This window comes from Vidua macroura, chromosome 6, assembly GCF_024509145.1.
Source record: "Vidua macroura isolate BioBank_ID:100142 chromosome 6, ASM2450914v1, whole genome shotgun sequence".
NCBI classification, from domain to species: domain Eukaryota; kingdom Metazoa; phylum Chordata; class Aves; order Passeriformes; family Viduidae; genus Vidua; species Vidua macroura.
Window position 1 is genome coordinate 3415496 of NC_071576.1, and position 22193 is coordinate 3437688.

Consider the following 22193-nt stretch of genomic DNA (forward strand, 5'->3'; position numbering starts at 1 on the left):
AACCCAACCCTGGCTTCACCTTTGAGCTCCCTTGTCACAGATGCTGATGGGATTTATGTGTTCAGGTAACTTGAGCATCTGGCCAGGAACCAGGAATTCCCTCAGGCCAGTGTGAGGCCTGCAGGACAGCTCAAGAAGGGCAGAAGAAGGCTGTGAAACCCCCCCAAGCTCAATGCCAGGAGCAGCCACTGCCACTCACCACCCCTGCTCTTGACTCCCCTGGCTCCAAGGAGCAGTAAGGAGAAGGTGACATCAAATCCTGGGTTTTTTTTTTTTTGCTTCCCAGTCACCAGCTGGGGATTCACCTGTGGATAACAGCACCACCCATCCCAGAGGAGCAGCCCAACAGGTCATCCATGAGTGAGAAACCATCTCCACCTGGGGGGAGGGAGCTCTTGCCCTCTCCCTGTGCAGTGCCATCACCTCCAGGTCCCCCAAGGACGCTCCCACTCCAAAGGATAACATTTTGCTTTAATGTTTCAGAGACAATGGACTGGTGAGCAGTACAACAGGGGCTGTACATCCTTTACATATTTACACACGGGGTGTAGTTAAAGCTCCTGCGTTTGGACAATGCTGACATTCCAAAAAACGCACTGAGATTTACAACAGCAAAAAAATGGGAACAAAATCCAAGGCCACGAGTAGAGAGAGGTATGTTTTAAGGACTACAGGTCACATGGAAATAAAAAACAGTGGTGGTGCAACGTGAACTTTATCCTGAATAGAGATAAGTGGTTAAAACACAACTTTTTTTGGTGTCTCAGGACCAAGACAGTGTTTTACAGAGACTTAATTTCCAAACTAAAGCAAGGAAAGAGAAATAAGTGTAGTGGTGTGTGCCCCTTTGGTCCTCAAAATCTCCTTCCAGTCGAGCTAAAAAGAGAGGTTTACTGCCAACTTCGGGCAAGAAAGATTTAAGGCTTTTCAGCTGGATATTTGTAACATACTGAACTGAAAACTTTGTTTTCAGGAAAACAAATGCCATGGAGCTGGTGTGGCTTAGCAATGTGCAGCACAGCTTGTTTACACCAGAGACAAACACTGGTACAGCACCTAATCCTAGGACAGAGGATGCTATAAAAGATTTTTCCCATAATGCTGTGAAGGTGCTCAAAGTAAAATCAGTGTAATTAAACAGATGAGCTTGTTCTCCTTGAAAAAGCTCTTCAGGCCCAATCTGACCAGACATGATTTTCATTTTGCTTCCAGCTGGAGCAAGAGGGAGGAATGTTGGTGAGATGGAGCTGGCCAGAGCAGGAGCTGCCCTTGAGGTTCATGGACAGGACATCTTGGATTGATGTCCAGCAAAGCAGAGAGAGCCCTGGGAACCTGTGGGCATCCACCCCCCTGGCTGACATCTGTTTTGCAAGCTCGGTGTGAGGAGGGTGGTTTTCATTTGTGCCTCATCTTTTCCCAATTAAGAGTTACAAAACACCCATTAAAATGGTAACAAAGCAGAAGTTCAGCCAAGTCCAGCTGGACTGAAACTTTTTGAACCAATTCTGCCACTTACAGAGGTTGCCACATACACAGGGAAAAAAAATGTGGTTTGATTCTTTCTGGTGGCCCTGGAAATGCTTTTCTCAGCTGCTCTTACGAAATGAGAGCTGTTGTCATTCCAGGTTACTCTGCCCTGAAATAACCCAAGCTGTCAGCAGGGAGAGGAGGTACCATGTGCTCTGCTCAGGATTTCATGCTCACCTTTGGTCCAACATTGGAAATGGAAACCTTGGAATGCTTGCAAATCTTCATTTCCACATTATCAGACTAATTTTAGCTTCTCGGTCTAACCCATGGAAATCCAAGAAGGAAAGCTCAAGACATAAATATCATTAAAAACCTCTTTGGATACCTCAGTACCCTGCAGACGGACTCTGCAGGGTTTTTTCCTCTCCTCTGTTAAATTTTCCTTAAAAACAGTAAGAAACTGACAGTTCAAGTGGTCAGACACTCTGAGGCACAGAGAAGAAGGTGCATAAACCCCTTTGTACTGAGAGAGGGCTGTGCCCCAAATAATTCAGAAGTTAATTTCCTGCCTGTTAAGAGGATAGGCAATATGGAGTTTATACATTTCTCAAACAAAACAAAACCAAAAAAATACACAGAAAAGGAAGGTTAATACTAGCAAGAATATAAAACACACCAGAGGTAACAATTCAGAGGTATAACACACATATCCAGGTACTGAAACAGCCACTGCAGGACTTGCAACAAAACATAGTCCAATAATTCAGGACAATCCCAATCCTACAAAGATCCACATCCTTTCAGGTGTTTCCTGTGCTGCTCCACATTTATTCTAATAAACACAACTATTTCATAAATATCCACTTCACTCCTGAGCCCCGCTTCTCTCCTGACAGATGGACATTCTGCATTATGGATGGAAAAACATTTCCAAACTCCTATTTGTGGCTTGTAACTCTGTGACATCAGCATCAGTGGAAATCCAGGAGGAGCCTCCCTCATCCCACCTTTCCCATTTGCCACCAGAAGCCCTTCACTGCACAAAGACTACGACAACAATTCACGACGATTTAGTTTAGAGCTGGGACGTGGGAACAAGGACAGACAGCGACACGGGACAGAACAATCCAGAGTGCATCCAGAGGGTAACACAGTTTCAGCTCCTGATGAGCGTCAGGAATTCTTCACGGGTCTTTGGATCTTCCCGGAATACCCCCAGCATTGTGCTGGTTACTGTTTTACTGTTCATTTTCTGCACCCCACGCATTACCATGCACATATGCCTAGGAGAAACCAGAGGGGAGTCAGTGCATCAGGAACACTCCTGGGGAAGGGGAAATCCCACAGGGAGAGATGTTTCTTACATGGTCACATTCAATTCCACAAAACCTCCACCACCAGAAAGGGCATCAGCAGCACCTCAGCTGTGGAAGAGTCACATCCTCAGCCACTGAGCTCTGCCTTCTCTCCTCTGATCCCAGGAAAATCCCACCTTCCCAAGGTGCATTCTGGTCACAGGGACATGCCTGCTGCTGGTCCCAAGCTCTGCACTGCTCGAGGAGGCAGAAGGAGCACAGGGTGCAGTGGGGACAGCTCCTTACTGCCACATCTCCACAGAGGATCAGGCAGTGCTCGCTTTAAATGGCTCCAGCATATCTGGATTATTAATTTTTTATTACTACTAGTAATATGTTATTATTAATAGGGTTGTTATTGTTGTTATTACTAATCCCTCTGCCTGATAACCAAGCATAGCACACAGCTACCACAGCCAAAGGGACAACATGCACCAGCCCTGCAGCACAGGGATCCCACAGAGCCAAGATCCCACCCATGGAACACCTGGGATCACACAGAGCCAGGATCCTACCCATGGAACACCTGGGATCACACAGAGCTGGGATCTCACCCCTGGAACTCCTGGGATCCCACTCTGGAACACCTGGGATCACACAGAGCCAGGATACCACCCCTGGAACTCCTGGGATCCCACCCTTGAAACACCTGGGATCCCACCCCTGGAACTCCTGGGATCACACAAAGCCAGGATCCCACCCCTGGCACCCCTGGATCCCACCCCTGGCACTCCTGGATCCCACCCCTGGCACCCCTGGATCCCACCCGTGGCATCACTCACGTAGCTTCCACGACGACGCCGACCCCGGCGGGCTGTAAGGCTTCTGTGATGGCGATTGCGATTTGTTTGGTAAGGCGTTCCTGGACTGAGGGAACAACAGGGAATTCAGACTCCCAGAATCCCAGACTGGTTTGGGTTGGAAGGGACATTAAGGCTCATCTCATTCCAAACCCCTCACCATGGGCAAGGACACCTCCCACTAGACCAGGTTGCTCCGAGCCCCATCCATCCTCTTTTCCATTTGTATCCTGGAACAGACCTTTTATTTTCTTGTTTATATTTGGAGCCATTTTGCATTCCATCTCTCCAGCCACAATTTGTTCTAACAGCTCCTCCATTTCCTCTTTTGCAAGAGGATTTTCTTGCCTCTCTGCTCTGTTTCAGCTTTTAATGTGTTTGTTCCCAACGTTACTGCTGCACCATTTATTCCACACACCCAATTTCTCTTCTTAGGGAAAGGAAACAGAAATAAAAAATGAGCTTTGTCCTGCAAACCTTTACTTCCTGCAGCTCTAGCAGCCTCTATTCACCAGCCTGGTGGTCACTGAGACTTCTCTTGCCAGGACCAGGCCAAATTTAACCACGGGACAAAGGCAGCAGGTTCAGCCCAACCCAAGGCTGGACCTGCAGCTTCCTCTCCCTCCCAGGGGCAGGAGGCAGCTCTTGCTCCGTTGCCTCAGACAAGGATTCCTGAAGGCATCTCTCCAAATCTCTGCAGGAGAGCTCATCCCCAGCAGCATCCAACTGGTTTAGTTATTCCTGGCAGCTCTACCTGGAGCACATTCATCCTTGGAATCAGTTTCAGCCTCCATTTAGTTTCCTAGGCAGAAGTTACCTTCACTGGGAATGCAGGGGCTAAAAACAATAGCATAACCTCTTCAAGAAGCATTTTTCTCCCCTCTTAAACTCCACATCTACAGTCCACCCCCAATCACCAGCCCCCTGCACTGACTAGGAGAGGAGTCCACAAAACAAACACCAAATTTCGTGTTTACCTTGTAATCTTCTACTGTATATTTCCACGATCCTAAAGGAGAAAGGAAAAAGACAATATTGCAGTTATTCCCATCTGGCTATTGATCTTCACAATTAATTTGATGGTGTCAAAAGAGACCCCAGTGCTGATCTGTGTAAATCCATGGCTGCCATGCATTCCTCACGGACTTCCCTTGGCACATCCCTGTGCTGAGTGAGAGGTTCCCCCCACCTGCTGCACCAGGGACTACTTTAGGGCAAACCAGTCACTTCTCCTCTGGTCTCCTTCTGCTGGTTTGGAGTTCCTTCTATTCCCATCCACCTACATCACATAGTTGTGGGGGAATTCATGTCCAAAGTCTCCCTGAACCCTAATTCCTGAACATTTCCCTGTGCTTCAGACTAGACCAAATGCTGCCTTAAGGTCAGCTCAGATAATGGATGCCCAGAATGCTGAAATTGAGCAAGAAATGTTTGGGATTCTTGCATTTAACCACAAATTTAGCTGAGAACAATGAGACAGAATTGGTCTTATTTGAAACAGAATCTCTCCACCCACCCATATCTCACCCCATCCTTCACATTTCAGTGCAGGGATCACCTTAATGGTCCCCTCCAATACAACTTCAATTTTAAGCCAATGGTGGGCAGTGGAAGTGACACTTAATGACAGCTCTAGAATCCACACATTTAAGAAAATCCATATAATTGCTCTGTAACTCCAGGGGCTGTTCATGCCAGCTTCAAATGCTTAATTACACTTCAAGTGGCCACAAAAAGGAGCAAGCTTTGATACCTGTCTGGTCACACCAGACAAAAGCCAGACGCTGGCAGCCTCAAGCATCACTTACAAGAATCATCCCTGACAATGAGACTCTCCTGCTGTTTTTGAGAGGGAATTAAATGCACAGACTCCCCTCCAGCAATGAAATGGTTGTGTTACAGCATAAAACAAAGCAGCACAATATTTAGATTAACTATATGGGTAGGAAACATGCTCAGATACTGCACAGAAGGAGTCCTAACAAGGTGTTTATGTAAAAACAGTTGTTTGAAAGAGCATTTTCAAGCCTGAACTTAAAACCCAGAGAAAGATGTTTGTTTACTGAATACAGGTCATCCACAACTACAGAAACTCACCACAGAAGACTAATCCTATTATGAAAGATTAGGCCTAGAGCACCAACAGCCTCCCAAATCTTTGCTTGAACACTGGTTGCATTATATAGGGCACGATTTGGCCCCTCAACCTCTTCATGGCAAGCACTCAAAAGTGAGAACATTTTGTTATACAAGAATCTAATCTTTTCATTATTGCAGTATATGGGAGTTTCACCCTCACTTTAGAAAGAGGCAAGGTTTAGCCTTTGAGCACAGTGCAGGAAGCCTTGCACATATTGATGCAGGTTGCCATTCTGAGGATAAATAGTAGGAAAATTGTATCTTTCCAGCACCGTGCTGCCGCTTGCATTTAAAAAAAAAAAAAATTCTATGAAAAGCATTTTGAGCTCCTTTTTATAGCTGCAGTCAAGAGAGAAATAGAGACCAGAGCAAGCATAAACCAGTGGATGCACATTCCAAATGTGATCCTTGATCCTTCATTGGAGCCCTGCAGAAATGAAACCACGTGCTAAGGACAGTCTCCTCAGGAAGGATGGATTCTCTTCAGAAATCCAACTCCAAAAACCACCACCACCAAACCCCCCAGCCCTGCACCACTTAAAGACCCACCCAAAACCCAACACAAGCCATGGGATGCCACACACATCCCCAGGCATGAGCAGCTAACAGAAGATGAAGACTTTTGCCCAGCAGCTGCAGTCCTGACAGCTCAGAACCCCAGCCTACAATTCCAGCATCTCCTACAGCCACAAAAAAAAAAAAAAAAAAAACACATGCAGGAGAAAATCTACACATTGAACCCTTTCCAGCCTTTTAATCAGAGCAAAGCCCACTCCTAAAAGCACTGCTGGGAGTAGGGTATGAGGTTACAGAGCAGAGATGTGACCTCCAAGGATCCTTCCACTTCCAAACCCAACTCCCTGATGTGCAAGCAGAGCACAGAACAGATCTGGCTCACTTTAGGGCATTTTGTTGTGATATCCTACACATTTCTTACCTGCTAAGAAAACCCAGCAGGCAGGCAGATTTGCAGGGCTAATTTCTCATTAGTGTTACTGGAACTACAGCAGGATTAACAGGCCCATCAGGGAAAGCAAGATCTACATGGTCTTTCTGGGCTTCAGCCAAATTTTTAGGTTTGTTTCTCAAAAAGGGACCCTTCCACTCTGATCCCAAATAATCTGCTTACTGAAGGGATCTACCATCCTCTTCCTCATCAGCAGGAGAAAATGTCACCTAATAACTAAGAGTCAGTGCTGAGGAAAAAAAGCTATTTTACATAATAAACAGATTTCTCAAGTGTATCACAATTGCTTTGTTTCTTAGGCTGAACTTTATCTATAAAATCTACCCCACAGCACTCTCAGCAAGTTTTCAGTGAAAGAAAGAAATGCCACATTTTTCTGAAGAGTCAGCTAAGAGATGAAAGCTTTCGATTGAATTTATATCCATAAAATGTGTTCATTTACAGTTTGGAAGTTTTCTGATTTTTGTTCTTATTAGTCAGTTTATACCCAAGTGGTAAAGAGCTGGAAATTCTCACTGGGTTTTTTTGTGGCCTGCCTTAGAACAGAACAAAATTCTCTTGTTCTTTGCCTCAGAGCTCCCTGGAGATCCCAGTGCTCTGGGGGAACCTACAAAAGCATTAGGGCTCTGCTGCAGCCACAGCTGAGAATTAACACACAGCTCCAAGACTTATCTGTCCTCTCCACACAAATAAAACAATGCTGAGGATTGGTCTAAATCCAAATCCAGGACACAAAGTGGGCTGAGCTTTAGAGGGAGAGGAGATGAAAAAGATTAGCACAGCTAGCACAGCCTGGAATCCTTTTTACAAATTAGCATCACTTTCATTAGAACACTTACCTAGCAAGCTTGCTGAGGCCAAGCACTTGTTTGTTGGGGAGATAACCAATGTGTACCTAGACAGGGGAGAACAACCATTAACAGCAGCAAAACCACCCTTAAAGGGCATGTGAAACCCATGCACAGGCAATGAGATGTGCACTTGCCCCAGAATGAGCCCTGGGACAGCCCAGAAGTCCCAGCATGTGGGAGGAACATGGCACCATGCAAGCCTGGGGAATTGTGGAGCTGGGGCTGTGAATATCTCATGAGGTCCTGGTGAAGAACAGGTGAGTTTTTCTGAAGGGGAGAAAAGTCACAGCTCTTCAAGGGTCAAGGCTTATGTTCCAAGTCTCAGGGATGCTACAGAACACTGCTGCATTTGGGTACAAAGGCAGTCTATTACTCAGCACAGCACTATTTGTCTAAAATAAACATGCTTTTCTTTCAAGACCTTAAATGGATTTAGGGAGCGGAAGGAAGAGGGACTGTGTTCTACTTCCAGTGAAAGTTCTGGTGGCAAGAAGTACTTTGCTACCAAAAATCAGGCTGCACTTCCTGATTTGATTATTCTCCTTGTTTTAGTATCATAGATCACTGGTGATTAACTCAGCTTCCATCCTGCTCAAATATGGATTTGCTGAACATGTACTTGAACTAAATTGGAAGAATTTTAGCAGAAAAGTGCTCAGATATGAAGGGAAGGACATTTAGCTCCTTGTTTTCAGAAATCCACTGAATTCCAGTGGGTTTGCAGTTATAACAGATTATAAACCAGTCCTTGTGCCACTGTACCAGAGACTTGAAAAATTAGCCAAAATACAGCAGGGGAGTGTCAGTGGGGGATTCTGGCTTTGCCTGGAGGCCCCATCTCAGAATCCTGTGCTGCTGTACCTGCAGTAGAGGTACCACAGTGCACCTGATTACCTGGCTAACTTGCTCATTCCTACCCCTTCTGTTAGGCAATCAACCCACTGACACCTGAAAAGACATGAAACATTTCAGACAAAGTGAGAGACACAACTTAGAAATAAGCTTTGAATCCTGTTCCCCATATTTTTGCAGATTTCTTGATTTCCTTTAAGATAGAATTGCAAGTGCAAGACCTACAGGTCAGTGTTTGCAACCTGGTTGGTGCACCCAGCAGGGCAATGGTTAATCTGAATATTTAGAGCCATACCAAGCCATTTTGTAGGATGAGTCGGTGTTTGTGAGGAGATTTCTCCAAACCACACAGGCTAAACAGCTGGATGTAAAAAAATATGCACACGTTGCCACAGGAGTAATGGGGAGAATATACACAGTAAACCCAACCAGGAGTAACAGGCACAACAGAAAGCTTGCACAGAAAAAGGAGTTACCCTGTTCTCCAGTATAAAACACTAACAGCAAGAAAAGAAAGCAGGCAAACCTGAATTGACTCAACTAAATAAACAGCTGGTTTCTGTTCATGTATTTTATTATTGGGAGACAATTTGCTTGGAACATATGTGACACTGATTGAATTTTATAGACAACACAAGCACGTGGTGCTCTAGGACCTGTGAGCACTTTGTGGTAACAGATGGCTCAAGCTAAGCTCCATCCTTCTGTGCTGATAAGGGAGCGAAGAGGCTGAGATGTGCAGCTCCCACTCAGAACTCTTCATCACCTCTACAGTGGTTAACTGGAGACATTTTATTTTCTTAAAGTTGTTGGCACTACAATTCCAACACCCTCTGAAGAACCAGTTAAGCACAGCCAGTTTTGGCCACCCTCTCCCTGCCTCGGCTCACATAATTAAGGCAGGGCTGCTAATGAGTTTGTTCCACTCACAGGGGGTTTCAGAGAGATGAATGTGCTCTGGATAGCTCTGAGCCAGGAGCTAAATCCATGACAGAGCCAGTGTGCAGGGTGAGCTGGTTTAATATCGAGATGTCTGCCCTCAAGGCTTGCTGCTGCTTCATGGAGAAAAGCTTTGATATGAAATGTCAGAAACCATTAGATTACTTAGACTAGGAAAGGTTGAGCATTATATTTCAGGAGCTTAAATTCAAATAAAACCTCACATTAAGGAGACCTTCCTTATTTGTATTCTGAAGATTAAACTTCTAGAACTGTAGCCGTAAGCAGCAAGTACTTACAGCCTTAAAAGCTTTGTAGCTACAGCTGCAAAGTCTTTTACATGTACTTAAGGTCTTTTATTGTGCATTCCCACATTTGTTCTGTGAGGGAGAGTTACCTTTCCAACAAATGGAACGAGGTGATGCTCACACAATGAGAACATGTCTATGTCCTTCACAATTACCATCTCATCATGGTCTTCGTCAAAGATGGCGTCGTTCAGGACATCTGAAATCAAACATTTGCGTTAAAAATAAACCCAAAAAGCACGGCAGGCTCTTCCAGCCAGGGCCTGAGAAAGCTTGTAGCAAGGACAGAACGCTCTCAGGGTTATAGACTTTAGGGTTAAGGTCTGGGAGGGAAGTAAGGAGTAACACCACAAGCACATTTTGGTTTGCCTACGATCCCGCGTTTGCCCCGGTGTCACGCTGCCTACGTGCTGCACCAGAAGTCAGCCTGGAGTGTTTTATTTAATTAATGAATTAGAACAGGGTTAGAGCAGGTCTGGTCTCTGCAGAATTACTGATGTCTAAAGAGCAATTAACAGCTGCCAAAGAGAGCACCCTGGGCTTCCATCGGTGCTTCCACAAGCAAAGCCGGCCTGAGGTCAGGGAAAACCTAAGCCATCACAGTGCTTCCTCCAAACACTTTAACACCAGCATTGCTGCCTCCAAGAAGGCTTTGCATGCAAATTTCATCCTGCAGCACACCGGGCAGCAGCTCTTTAGGTACACACAGAAGTCAGGTGCACATCTGGGGAGAGATTTGCTGTCCTGATCTGAAACGGGCAGGCACATCCACACTCCAGCCTATTTCTGCACCTCAGAGTTAGCAGAAAAAATGAGGTGCAGAAACCCCCACAGAGACAGAAGGGAGAAGAGACAGCTCAGTAAGAAATGGAATATGACATCTAGCTAATCTCAGAGCTCAGCAGAATGGATCCTCAGTTGATTTTCCACTTTCAGCAGCCCCTTGACAAATCCCCAAACAACCCTGGCACATCAAACTCCATAAAGATTGCAGGCACCTGAACCATGCTCAGAGATCTTAAAAGTAGAATAGTCCCAAGTCAAGAAACCAGGTCTTTTGAAGAACAAGAGAGAAAAGTTGTGTATGAAGGAGAAACTTGCAGGGAGAGAACCAGCTGTACAGGTGGGCTAACAGGAACAAGAGCTCTGCAAAGAAGTTCAGCTGGAAGCCACACGGGCTCCTTGGAGTTACTTCCAGGAAAGCAGAGTCTCACACAGCACAGCCAGACCAGGGCACTCAGGGACTGCCCTGCAGTCACCACGGAGCACCTGCAGGGGTGGTGACACAAATCCAGGGGTGGTGGTGACACAAATCCAAGGGTGGTGGTGACACAAATCCAGCAGAGGTGTCTGCTCTGCTTGCCTTGGTGCCTTCCCCAGCACATCCAGCTAATGGCCACATCTGCTGCCGATAAGAGATCATCCTCATGGAGCATTTTAATTTCCTGCCTGCTATCAGCAGTGCACAGGTAACCCTGGAAACTGCGCACAAGGCGTTCCGCCTGCGACATGGGCTCTTTCCTGAGGAGGGCTGGCAACCTGCAAGGCAGCCAGGATGAATCCCACAAGGGTTTGGAGCGGGTCAGAGAGCATGAAAAAGGCCAGGGAACAACTCTGTGGAGGCACGTGATTGTCTTTTTTGAATTTCTGGGTCTGGCTTACACCAAGCACTGCTGGAGAGGGTTTTGACTGCATGGGCAGCATCGTGCAGTTGTGTAATTATGAATTCTGCCAGGCAAAGGGAGAACCCAAAACAGAGGATCTGAACAGGCTCACGGGAGAGGGAAGGGGAGGCAGAGCAGCTGTCTGGGTTCTGAGCTCCCTTCTGCAGCCGTGCCATTTCCGCAGCAGAAAGGCAAACAGTGGTTGCACAAAACCTGCTGTCGTGGCCAGAGTTATTAAAACAAAATCCAAACAGATCCACGAAGCATCTCCAGAGTGACTGCTGCTGTTATTAGACCCCCAGCTCAGCTCATACCAGCCTCACCAGGAGCATATCAGAGCCTGATGTCAGATATGGATTTACGTCAGCGCACGAGCAAAGCAGATTGTTCAGAACAGCCAGAAATGGCCAAATTCTCATTAAGAGTCCTGGTGTGTGACACAGAGCAGGGCCAGAGCTACAACAGAAGGTACTTCACTCATGAAGCCTCATATCCATGAGCATATAGATGCATATACACACTAATTAACATATAAAATACATATTAGTAGATCCTTACAAACTTTCTCTCACAGCTGTGTTGTATCATGGAGACAGCTCAGCCAAAGAGAAGTTTTAGTGACCTCAGAAGTACCACACAGGCAACTCCAGGATCAAAAGGCATCCTGCAACCTTCTCATGGCCAAAGCAATCAAACAGGAGCACAAAGGGCATCCACCCTTCTTGCACATCTTTATGTCACAGCCCACAGTGCAGGCAACGCCCCCGCACAACCAGGGGAGTTTTGGAGGTAAGAAAACAGATCTGCACGTCGAGAATGCAGCCACAGAGCTGTGAGGTGCTTCACACTTCTTATTTATAGTGCTCTTGCCATTTTTGCACCTTTCATTTATTTCATATTAGCAGCAAGTTGCAGCCAGGTCACAGAGAACACCTGCAGCTGCGCCTGCAGCGAGATGTGCTGATTTTGTCAGCACCAGTTACTCCTTGAGAAGAAGGGCCCACAAAGGAAGAAACCAGCTCAGTGTTAGGCCCTCCAAAAACTCCTCCAAAATTGCCAGGTGATACAAGGGCACAAAGGTAAAACCAAGTGTGAGGCTGAAGGCCACCACCTGAGTAAATGGCCGTGGTCTCGAGTGGCCATTCACCCCTACTCTGCTCCAGTCCCTCCTGCTCACACTTCACAAGTCTCTCTTCCAGAAAATCAGCACAGCTTGAAGCCTGCCCATCCCTACACCTCCCCCTTTGGAGCTCAAGCCCCGTGTTGACAAAAGCAGGGTGAGCAGAGCATCTTTTCACAGCTGCTTCTACCTGTGTCCCACTGCAGCAGTTGTTGACAGTAATTACACAGGAGACACTTCTCTGGCAGAGACCCAAACACCTTGTGCAGGGAGGCAACACCATTTCATCTAAATTTGTCAGGGGTTTTTTAGAGGTTTGTTTTTTTTTTTTTTTTTTCTATTTTTTTTTCCATTTGCAATAGCATCAAACAGGGCTCATAAAAGCTCAGCCTGTGTGTTGCAGCACATGTTCTGGAAAATTTAACAGAGCTGAAAGAATAGAAGGGGAAACAGCCTCAGACTAACCAGGCCAGAAGCAAAGCTGGGGACAAATTTTTGCCCCTTTTCCCATTCTTTCAGTCTACCTACCAGACCATGCTGCCTGCTTCACTAGTTTGATTTCATGGTTTGTACAGTCAGGGTGCTCTCTGAATTATTCCAGCTGACTTTTCCTTCAGCCAAAAGTTCAGTTCCTGGTGCAAAAACTTCAGTGGGCTGCTGAAACTAAACAGTCAGCTGTGCTGCAAGTTAACTCCTGAAACAGAGCAGAATTAATTTGCCCTTTATCCTCAAAAAGAGTTGATAAAAAGAAAAATCAGAACTGGATGAAGATCGAATGAGAAAGACCTTTCAGGATTTTGCGTCAGAGCTCAGCAAAGATACCTGTTGCTATAGTAACTATTTGCATGGCTTTAATGTGACACAGGAAAGCAAAAGCACCTCTGGCAACCAGAGAAGGCAGAGCCCACCCAGCATAGGCTCAGGAGGTGAAGGGGATGAAGGATGGCAGCACTGCAGCAGCCTCACAGCACTCCAGAGCTGCCTTTTTCACTGTGCCTGGGAGTCAAGTGATGCAGGCTGCTCTCCCCAGGAGTTTAAGCACTTCCCCGTGGTGTTAAGTTGCCTCACAGCTCCAATTTAAGTGCAGGTTGCTCAGTGCCAGCAGGATCAAGGCAGCCTCAGGAACTCCCTGACACTGCTGCTGGAGCTCATCCATCCTGGCAGGGACAAAAGGCACAAGGTTCTCCTGACACCCATTTCACAGCGGGCTGTCCCCACTGTCCCTTGCTCTCCACGGTGACCCCCAAGTGCCACAAGTTGCCCCAGGCAGGGCAGGAATGGGCTCAGGCCAAGGCAGGATGATATCCTGTGGGACAAGCCACACTTCACCAGCTGGAACAAACTAAAGCACTGGCTGAGCTCAGACACCTCCAGAACACAGAGTTGCACCCAAGGGATGGGACCTCACATGAACCAGGAGCAGGTCATGGTTTGGAGGGTGCTCCAGAAGAGCAGAGCCATGAGCCAGCCAAGGCTAACAGGTCTTTAAGGCAGAACCACCTGGGGAATGCTGGCAGATATTTCTGATTGTCCTTCTCAGAGCTCCTCCCCAGCTGAGGACAGATGTAACTGGCAGCAGGAAACACGAGTTAACAGCTGAATGTGTGGAGGGAAACCAGCAGATTGCAGGGTCAGGATGAAATCTGGAAGGAAACTGCTGTAAAAACCTCCCAGCTACTGCTGGGTAAGCAGTAAAATGTAAAGTCAAACCTGACTTCGTTTTTCATTATTCATGTGATGACATCACAGGTAACTGTAGTTAGGGAAAAGATTCCAGACAAGCAACAAGAAAATTATTGCAGCCTTTGAGTATGAAAAAGGCACCAGGAATTTATTATTCATACAGAGAGCCAGGCTATAAAAACATTAAGGTAAAGGGCTTGTACTACTGCAGAAAGTTAATGACTTCAGGTTGCTAAGAAAGGGGAGGCTCTGGGTATGTCACTTGCTTCAAGAAGTCTTGAAGAGCTCTAGAAAGAGGCACAGCCTGAGATGCCACATGACTGCTTGAATAGAGTTCAAAAGGTGCTGCGAAATGAGCACTTGTGGTAACACACCTTCCTAGCAGGAACCAGGAGAAACCTTAGACACAAAAGAATTTACAACTTTCTGGCTACTGTTTCAGATTTCACCACCAAAACTCTAGAAACAGACACTCAGACAGGAGCATTTGCTTCAGAAGCAAAGCTGAATGCCTCAGTTACCAGAAGGGAGGTGAACCAGACGTGTGACTCAAGGGACATTTCATAGAAGCAAAGATAAAGGAGCAGCATTATTGCTGTTCAGCTAATTCTGGCCGTGATTTGTACAGATTTGTTTGTTTTCCTGTGAGATACCCTCCATGTTGCAGTGAGGCTGGAGCCTATTCATAACAGATCAGCTACTGCAGACAGATGAAGCCAAGATTAGGTTCTAGAAGTTGTCCTCTGCCAGGAGGTTTATTAATGTGAGGGAAAGCAGCGTTATGGAGATGCTCATTAAAATGTATCAGGACTTCAATAACCATTTCAATGTCCCATGTCACAGAAGGTGCTCATCCACACTTCTTTCTGAAACTGAAACAAAGGAAAAATCAAAGACAAAACACTTTGGAAGAGCAACATGAAAGATCAGAAGCCTGCAACAGTTCAGATCCAAGAGGTTACAATATTTAATAAATTCGTGACAAAACCCAGCCAAGCTTAGTGTTACTTGAGCATTAATGGGAAGGGGAAATGATCCAGGAAAGTCCCAGTTCCCAGAAATTTCACTGTATTTAGTGTGAGTTCCAGCATGGTAGGCTTCCCTTATGTGGGAGCAGAGGTTGAAGAAACCCCAAAATCCTCTCTCTGAACAACCCTGTATTTCCCACCCTCTGGTTTACCAGAACCAAGCCCTGGCTGGAGCACAGCAACGCTGAGGTTTCAGCTGTTAATAGATCACAGTGCTGCATCCATGTCCTCATGGATGAGCCAGCAGCACCTCGATTCCAGGAAAGCACAGCACCTCCCCAGCTCCTAGCAAAGGGCAGTGCTGCTGATCAAACAGCCTTGTTTGCTTAAGGCACTGTGTGTTTTGACACAGCAATGCTTAGCACCTCAGCACAGCAAACCCAGCAGGCTGGAAAAATTTAGGTGCTTACACCATTGTTGTCCTCTATAAAAATATCAAATCCACACAGACTAGAAGAAAAGATTATCAAGGTTGAATTTTTTCACCCCTCAGTGTAGGAAAAGCATATAAACTAATGAGTGAGGAAATGACCCAGCGAGTTTTTTGCTTTGAAGTAAAAGCTGCCCAGCAGAGTCACTTGGCTTGCAGGCAGATAACACACAGCCTTTCAAACCAGAGAGGTCCAGGAAGCAAAGTTATCCCCTCCCAGTATTTCTGATTTTCATTTCCCTGTTAAACACACTGAGAGGGCAGGTGAACCTGCCAACGTGCCTGAGAGCTGCCATGCTCACATCAACAAAGGCTGGGAGACTTCCCTGGCAGCAGCTCCCACCAACACCAGCAAGCCCAGTTTGGTGAACAAGTTTTGCTTTGAGTGTTTGTGGCTGATGAGGACAACTTAACTTCCTCCTGCAGATACAGGCAGCTCGTTCAACCCTGTGCCTAATGTTTCCTGCAGGATTACGCAACCCAAACCAACTCATTTGTGATTCACCTTTCAAAGGCAGAAGCATTGACACCCTTTCTGTAGCTTACCAATTGCTTGGGTCTGAAAGCTTCAGTTGAGAGTTAGTGCTGTCTGCAACCTTGTATTTCCATTTATTCACTCATTTACTGCCTTTGCACACACTTGTGCTTTGTAGTATTTATTATTAGACCCTCAGACAGCACCTCTGAGCACGCCATGAAGCCTTTAGTAAAAGGAGGGACAAGGTTTCACTTTTGTTAGGCAGGTAGCTGCCTGAACCAGCTCTCAAAAAGCTAAAGGCACCTGGCTCTCACAGCCCTGCTGTTAGCTCTGAGCAGCCAAGGGGGCTATTCTGAAATACAATTTACACCCAGAAATAGGAATCTGATAGATCTGACCCTGGAAAAGAACTCATGTTCTTGAATGCTGGCTCAGAAGCACTGCATGAAATTGGAAGTTACTTTTTTGGTGACTTTCCTACTCTGCCATCCTTACCAACACACTGAGAGGTTTCTGCTGCAACAGCTGCCAGTCTACACCAGTGCTTGAGTGTCTGCACTGAGTGCCAGGATTTTTAATCTGGTCCCCAGGTGGATTTTATTTGAAATCACTAGAGGCATTCTTGCCAAGTGTGATGACTGGTACTACAGAAGTGGGAGCAGCACATTTGAATACACACAGTCAATGAAAGAGGTTGAGGCCTTTAGTAAAGCCAGGATTAATAAATGACAATCTGGAATTAACAGAAAGAGCCAGATACAGATATTTAACAAGCAAACTCTACTAATGGCCCTGACACACAACACTGAGCAGCTGCAGAACACAGATAGCAGAGATGAATAGAGGGTAAGGCAGGAACAGTCACTCTGCACTGCTGAAAACAAGGGAGGAAATACACAGAGTAGAAGCTGGAAAGCAAAATCAGCTTCTCTGCTGCTCACAAATCTGAATGGAGAGACAGAATTTAGGTGTTGTCTTCCCTGCAATACTACAAAGTTCAGCTATGGGAAATACAAGCATACAAATACAATCAGGTGTCATGGCAGCAAAGCGACAACACCCAGCACAGGAGATCAAATGGCAGCACACTGAACCATGCTCCAAGTGTATTATGTTCTCAGACACACAGAAACCAAAAAGCTCATGGAATGGTTTGGGCTGGAAGGGATCCTCAAAGGCCATCTAGTCCAACCCCCTGCAATAACAGCGAGGGAGGTGAAAGTCAAGCACACCAAACACAGACCTGGCAGTGCACAGCAACTTTACACTCTCCAGGAGGGAACGGAGCTGGGGAAGGGGCTGGAGCCCCAGGAGAGGCTGAGGGAGCTGGGAAAGGGGCTCAGCCTGGAGCAAAGGAGGCTCAGGGGGGACCTTGTGGCTCTGCACAGCTCCTGACAGGAGGGGACAGCCGGGGGGGTCGGGCTCTGCTCCAGGGAACAGGGACAGGAGGAGAGGGAACAGCCACAAGTTGTGCCAAGGGAGGTTTAGATTGGATATTAGGGAAAATATCTTCACTGAAAGGGTGATCAGGCATTGGCACAGGCTGCTCAGGGCAGTGGTGGAGTCCCCATCCCTGAAGGGATTTCAAATCCATGTGGATGTGGCACTTGGGGACAGGGATCAGTGGTGGCCTTGCCAATGCTGGGGGAATGGCTGGACTCGATCTTAGAGGGCTTCTCCAACCTAAACAATTTTATAATTTGGGTGTATATCCATCACATCTTCCTTTGTTTTCCTTCATGGAAAATGAAAACTCCATCAGACGTTAATTGCTTTCCCCCTGCCTCCCCAGGGCAGGTGCTGCAGCAGACGAGGTCACAGGGCTGATTTTAAAGCCTGTCCCTGTTCTGACATTCACTGCCCTGGCTTACCTGTGTCACTCCCTCCTGGCTGTACACTCTGGCAGCACCTCCACGCCCTGGCAGGGCCTGTGAGCTCTGCAGGGACCCGCTGCAGAACACTTTGCCTCTGGCCATGTGGCTGTACAACCACCACCACCGAGCTTTTACCTGAGGAACCTTTCTTGGGAGAATGGAACTTGCAGCTGTCGTAAGAGCCCCTCATCTTCTGCCTCTTGCAGGGATAAAATGGAAACACTCCTCAAAACACACCCTGCAAATCCCTGCTTTAACCTCTGCCTACCCAGACAGCTCCACAGAGGGAGCTGAATAAGCTGCAAAAAAAAAAAAACAAAAAAAAAACAACTGAGAAACCAAGAGGTCAGGGCTGTTTCTTGTCAGGTTTTTGGGGAGGGTTTGGGCTTGTTTTGGTTCATTTTCCTTTTCACAAGCCAATTGCTGGTCCAGTTCACAGCCTGGCCAGGCAGAGAGCTGGATTAGTATAACCAAGGGAACAGCACAGGATGCTGCAGCAGAGACAGCAGCAGTCCCAAAGCTCCTCTTGTGCACAAATATTCTGTAGTTGTTGGCTCTAGGGTTCATCAGGTATTTAAAACTCTGTAAGAAGAATCTACTCATATTGACTCTCCTAACAAACTCTTCATCCACCACTTGCTTTGCTATCTGCTGTGGGCTTGTCCTTCAGCTGCAGCTCTTCCTTCTGTTTGGCTGGGAAGAGTGAGAAATGTGGAAGCTGAGCATCCTGCAAGAAGTGGTGAGTAGATGGAAATTAAAAGTATTCCCCACCTGACACAGGAAGGAATGTTAGTGTCACAGCTTCACAAGATTTCCTAAAAAGAAAGAAGCAGTCCAGGAGTAGAGCACGAGCAGTGACATTTTCTATCCTTGGGTATAACACAGCTCTCTCCCATGGATAACCAGAGAAGGGGAGTATCAGAACTACTCTGCTTAATTAAATGAATGCGAGAGATTAGAAGACTCCAGAGATCCCAGAGAACCCGCCTTGGAGCAGAAAAAAAGCTTTTAAAATAACATGTGCATACAAAACTGGCAGCAAGATAAGAGAGGACTTAAGAAGGGCAGCAACCTCATCCAGGTTCAGCACAGAAATTCGTGCTCAAATTATCACTGAAAACACTCTTCTGCTAGAGCCTGGCAGGGTGACTGAGAGACCTCCTGTGTTTTACACAGCAGTAAAATGAGGAAAGTTAATCCCAGCAAACAAAAGATGAGACCTGATGAAACCTCACCTCGAACACACCGTGCAGCAGGACTGAGAGGAGCCAAAAACCTGGCTTGATCTGAAAGGCAGAACAACTTCCAAGGCAGAACTGCTGTTCCTGGGACACAACAGTGGCACAAGAGTTTAAGCTGGCCACGAGTAAGTGAATGCTGGAAGTTGTAGAAATCTGATTTCGAAAGAGCCAACAGCCAAGAAATAAAAAAGAAACTAAACGCAAAAACCAGCCTTTAAGCTGAAGCACAATGCACTTAGAAAAGGACTCTGATGTGCCAACAGGAGCTCCCTGACTCCCTGATGCCATCAATCAGCACAGCTCAGCCTTTGCTTTCGGCTACAACATCCTGATGCAGCTCTGGGGCAGGCTCAGCACACCAGTGCTGCATTCCAGAGAGCGGAGCAGGAGCTGCTCCTTCCTCAGCCACGCTCAGAGATCAGTGCTGACTCTGTTTGCATCCCTCACTGACAGGAACTCGCCTTTTACTGTAAGAAGGGGCAGAAAGAAAGGGGAATTCCCAAGCTCTCCAGGCTCTCTTTTACTGTTTGTACTGGGTCCAGTCCTTACTCAAGAGGCTGAGAAGAGAAAAAGTGTTGTAAAAAACCAAATTTTCCAGTATTTACCCTGCGTTGGAGCCATGAGTTGTTGATGAGAACATATCCCAGCCAATTCCTTTCCTCACACTCTCACCCAGCAAGCAGAGACACTCATCTGGGGCAGGGATGGGAACCTGGGATTCCTCTCCACACCTGCATTTGCTGCTGGGACCCCGAGATGGGGAAGGGATCTCCCTGTCCTCTTCCTTTCTCCTTACCTCTCTTCCTCAAGTTTCACTCCCACCTTTGAAAAACCTCACTTGATTAAAGCATCGGCAGAACAGGACTTTTCCTGAGAAAATTCAAACCCCTTCTGACTGCTAATCGAAGCAAATGTTCCCACCCTGTCTGAACACAGCCTCGCTCGGCTGGGGAGGGAGGGAGGAAGGAGGGAACCCACAAGTTCCTATGCCAGGGCTGGAAAAGTTCCCATCAGAAGAGAGAAAGCAAAAGCACTTGCTCTGCTCACCCAAGCGAGAGGTTTAGGACAGAATGAAAACTTTACCTGCACAGAGTTTAATTTAAAAATAAAAATAAAAAAAAAAAAAACAACGAGATATTTGGGGAGGGAGGGGACAGCGAGACACACAGGTGATAACAAGGGAGCACCGGCTGGGTGATGCGGTGACAGGGCAACGACGTCCTAAGAAATTCATCAATTCAAACTCCATCCCCGCAGCCCCGGGAGCGCTCCCTACCCGCGATGGTCTCCTGGTAGCCCTTGGTGAAGAACTGCATGGCGGTGGCCGCTCTCCAGGGCGTCTTGAGCAGCCCCTGTCTCTGCGGGTCCTCGCCCAGCGCCCGCAGGATGGAGGTGTAGGCGGCGGCCAGGCTGGGCAGGCTCAGCTCGTTGTCCTCCTCGCTGCGGGGCCGCTCTCCCCGCCACCCTTCCCCGCCGCTGCCGGTGCCGCTGCCCGGGGGGACGCGCGGCTTCTCCGCGGGCGGGGAGGGCGGCGGCCGCTCCTGCCGCGCGTACCCGTTCCAGCCCCGCGCCGCCTCCATGGGCCGCGCCGGGAGCGGGGCCGTGCGGCAGCCCGAGCCGCGCCCGAGCTCCGCAGCCCCCGGGCCGTCCCTGCCCGGCCCGAGCCGTCCCGGCCGCCGCCGCTTTTATCCCGCCCGCGCCGCCCCCATTGGCCGCCGCCAATGGCCGCGGTGCCGCCGCCGCTGCCGTGAGCTCGGCGGGAGGGGGCCGGGGGTGCCCGGGGTGGGGGTACGGCACAGGGGGGGATCCCCCCGGGCTGAGAGCTGGGTGGGGATAGCGGAGATGAGAGGGGACCCCCGGGCTGAGGTGCGCGCTGGGGGTGGAGGAGGCAGCCCGGGCTGGGGGGATCCGAGGGGATCCCCCGGGCTGAGAGCCTGGCTGGGGGTGCCGGGGGGTCCCTGGGCTGAGGATACCGGGGATCCCCGGGCTGCGAGTGCAGGGGGATCCGCGGGGATCCCTGGGCGGAGGGTACGGGGAGGATCCCTGGGCTGAGGGGTGTGCTGGGGGTACGGGGGTGCTCCTGGATCAGAGGGGATCCCCCCCGAGCTGAGATCCGGGCTGCGAGTGCAGCGGGATCCCCGGGCTGAGACTCTGGCTGAGGATACGGGGGGGGATCTCTGGGCTGAGGATGGCCAAGGGCTGTGGGAGTGTCCCAAGAGATCTCCAAGATATGGGATCCTCTAGGATGAGGTGTGCGAGCAGCGGGGGAATGCCCTGGGCTGGGGCTATGGGAGGATCCAGGGTGATTCCCGGACTGAGACCTGGGCTGAGGGTCCAGAGGTTCCGGGAGGGAATCCCGTGGACTGAGGTGTGCTGGGGTATGGAGGCATCACTGGGGCTGAGGATTTGGGGCACCCCCGAGGCTGAGATGTGTGATGGGGGTACAGGGGGACCCCCCAGGCTGGGGGTACAGTGGGAATCCCTGGGCTGAGGCATGGGAGGAGGGTACAGGGAGATCCCTCAGGCTGGGGGTATTGGGGTTCTCCAGGTTGAGGTGTGGGCTGGGGTTGGGGGGGGGATTCCCTGGGCTGAGGCAGGAGCTGGGGATTCAGCCCCAAGCTGCTGTAGGGAGCCTCCTTCCACCCCACACTGTGGGGGAGGGCTGTGGGGTGAGCAACAAAGGGATGGGGATGGATGGGGCAGGTCCTGCTGGGATGCAGGCTCGTGCCCTTCATGGCAGCTCCCAGCATCATCCTCCACGTTCTCCCCATCCCCTCAAACTCCGAGAGCTGGTCCCTTTCCCAGCAGGGTGGTGTTGGCACAACCTGCCCAGTCACCCCCTGGCACTGCTGGAATGCCACCACCACCATTCTGAGGCCACTGGGGTTGGGATGCAGTCACCAGAATGATCCCAGCCATGGACTGACCCTCCTTGCTGACCATTCCCACCACCTGATCCCAGCTGGGCTTCCATCCCTCCAAACCCCTGATGTC

The 22193-nt window shown here is 48.5% G+C and overlaps 1 protein-coding gene across 1 annotated transcript; it reads right to left on the reverse strand.

Moving 5' to 3' along the window:
* Positions 1–450: 450 nt before the first annotated feature.
* GCH1 (GTP cyclohydrolase 1) lies at positions 451–20837 on the reverse strand. Its single transcript, XM_053980951.1, has 6 exons — positions 20476–20837; positions 9771–9880; positions 7571–7626; positions 4603–4634; positions 3608–3692; positions 451–2753 (listed from the first exon to the last, which is right to left on the reverse strand). Exons 1-6 carry the CDS (start codon positions 20777–20779, stop codon positions 2627–2629), a joined length of 714 nt encoding a protein of 237 aa, XP_053836926.1. The 5' UTR covers positions 20780–20837; the 3' UTR covers positions 451–2626.
* Between the last annotated feature and the right edge of the window lie 1356 nt (positions 20838–22193).

Bases quoted from the DNA above. Each gene is read 5' to 3' on its own strand.
- GCH1 (XM_053980951.1), bottom strand. From the start codon at position 20,779: ATGGAGGCGGCGCGGGGCTGGAACGGGTACGCGCGGCAGGAGCGGCCG. The intron at 7,627-9,770 runs GTAACTCTCCCT...TCCCCTGTCTAG, and splicing joins TCGTTCCATTTGTTGGAAAG to GTACACATTGGTTATCTCCC. The intron at 3,693-4,602 runs GTAAACACGAAA...TTGTTCCCTCAG, and splicing joins ATACAGTAGAAGATTACAAG to TCCAGGAACGCCTTACCAAA.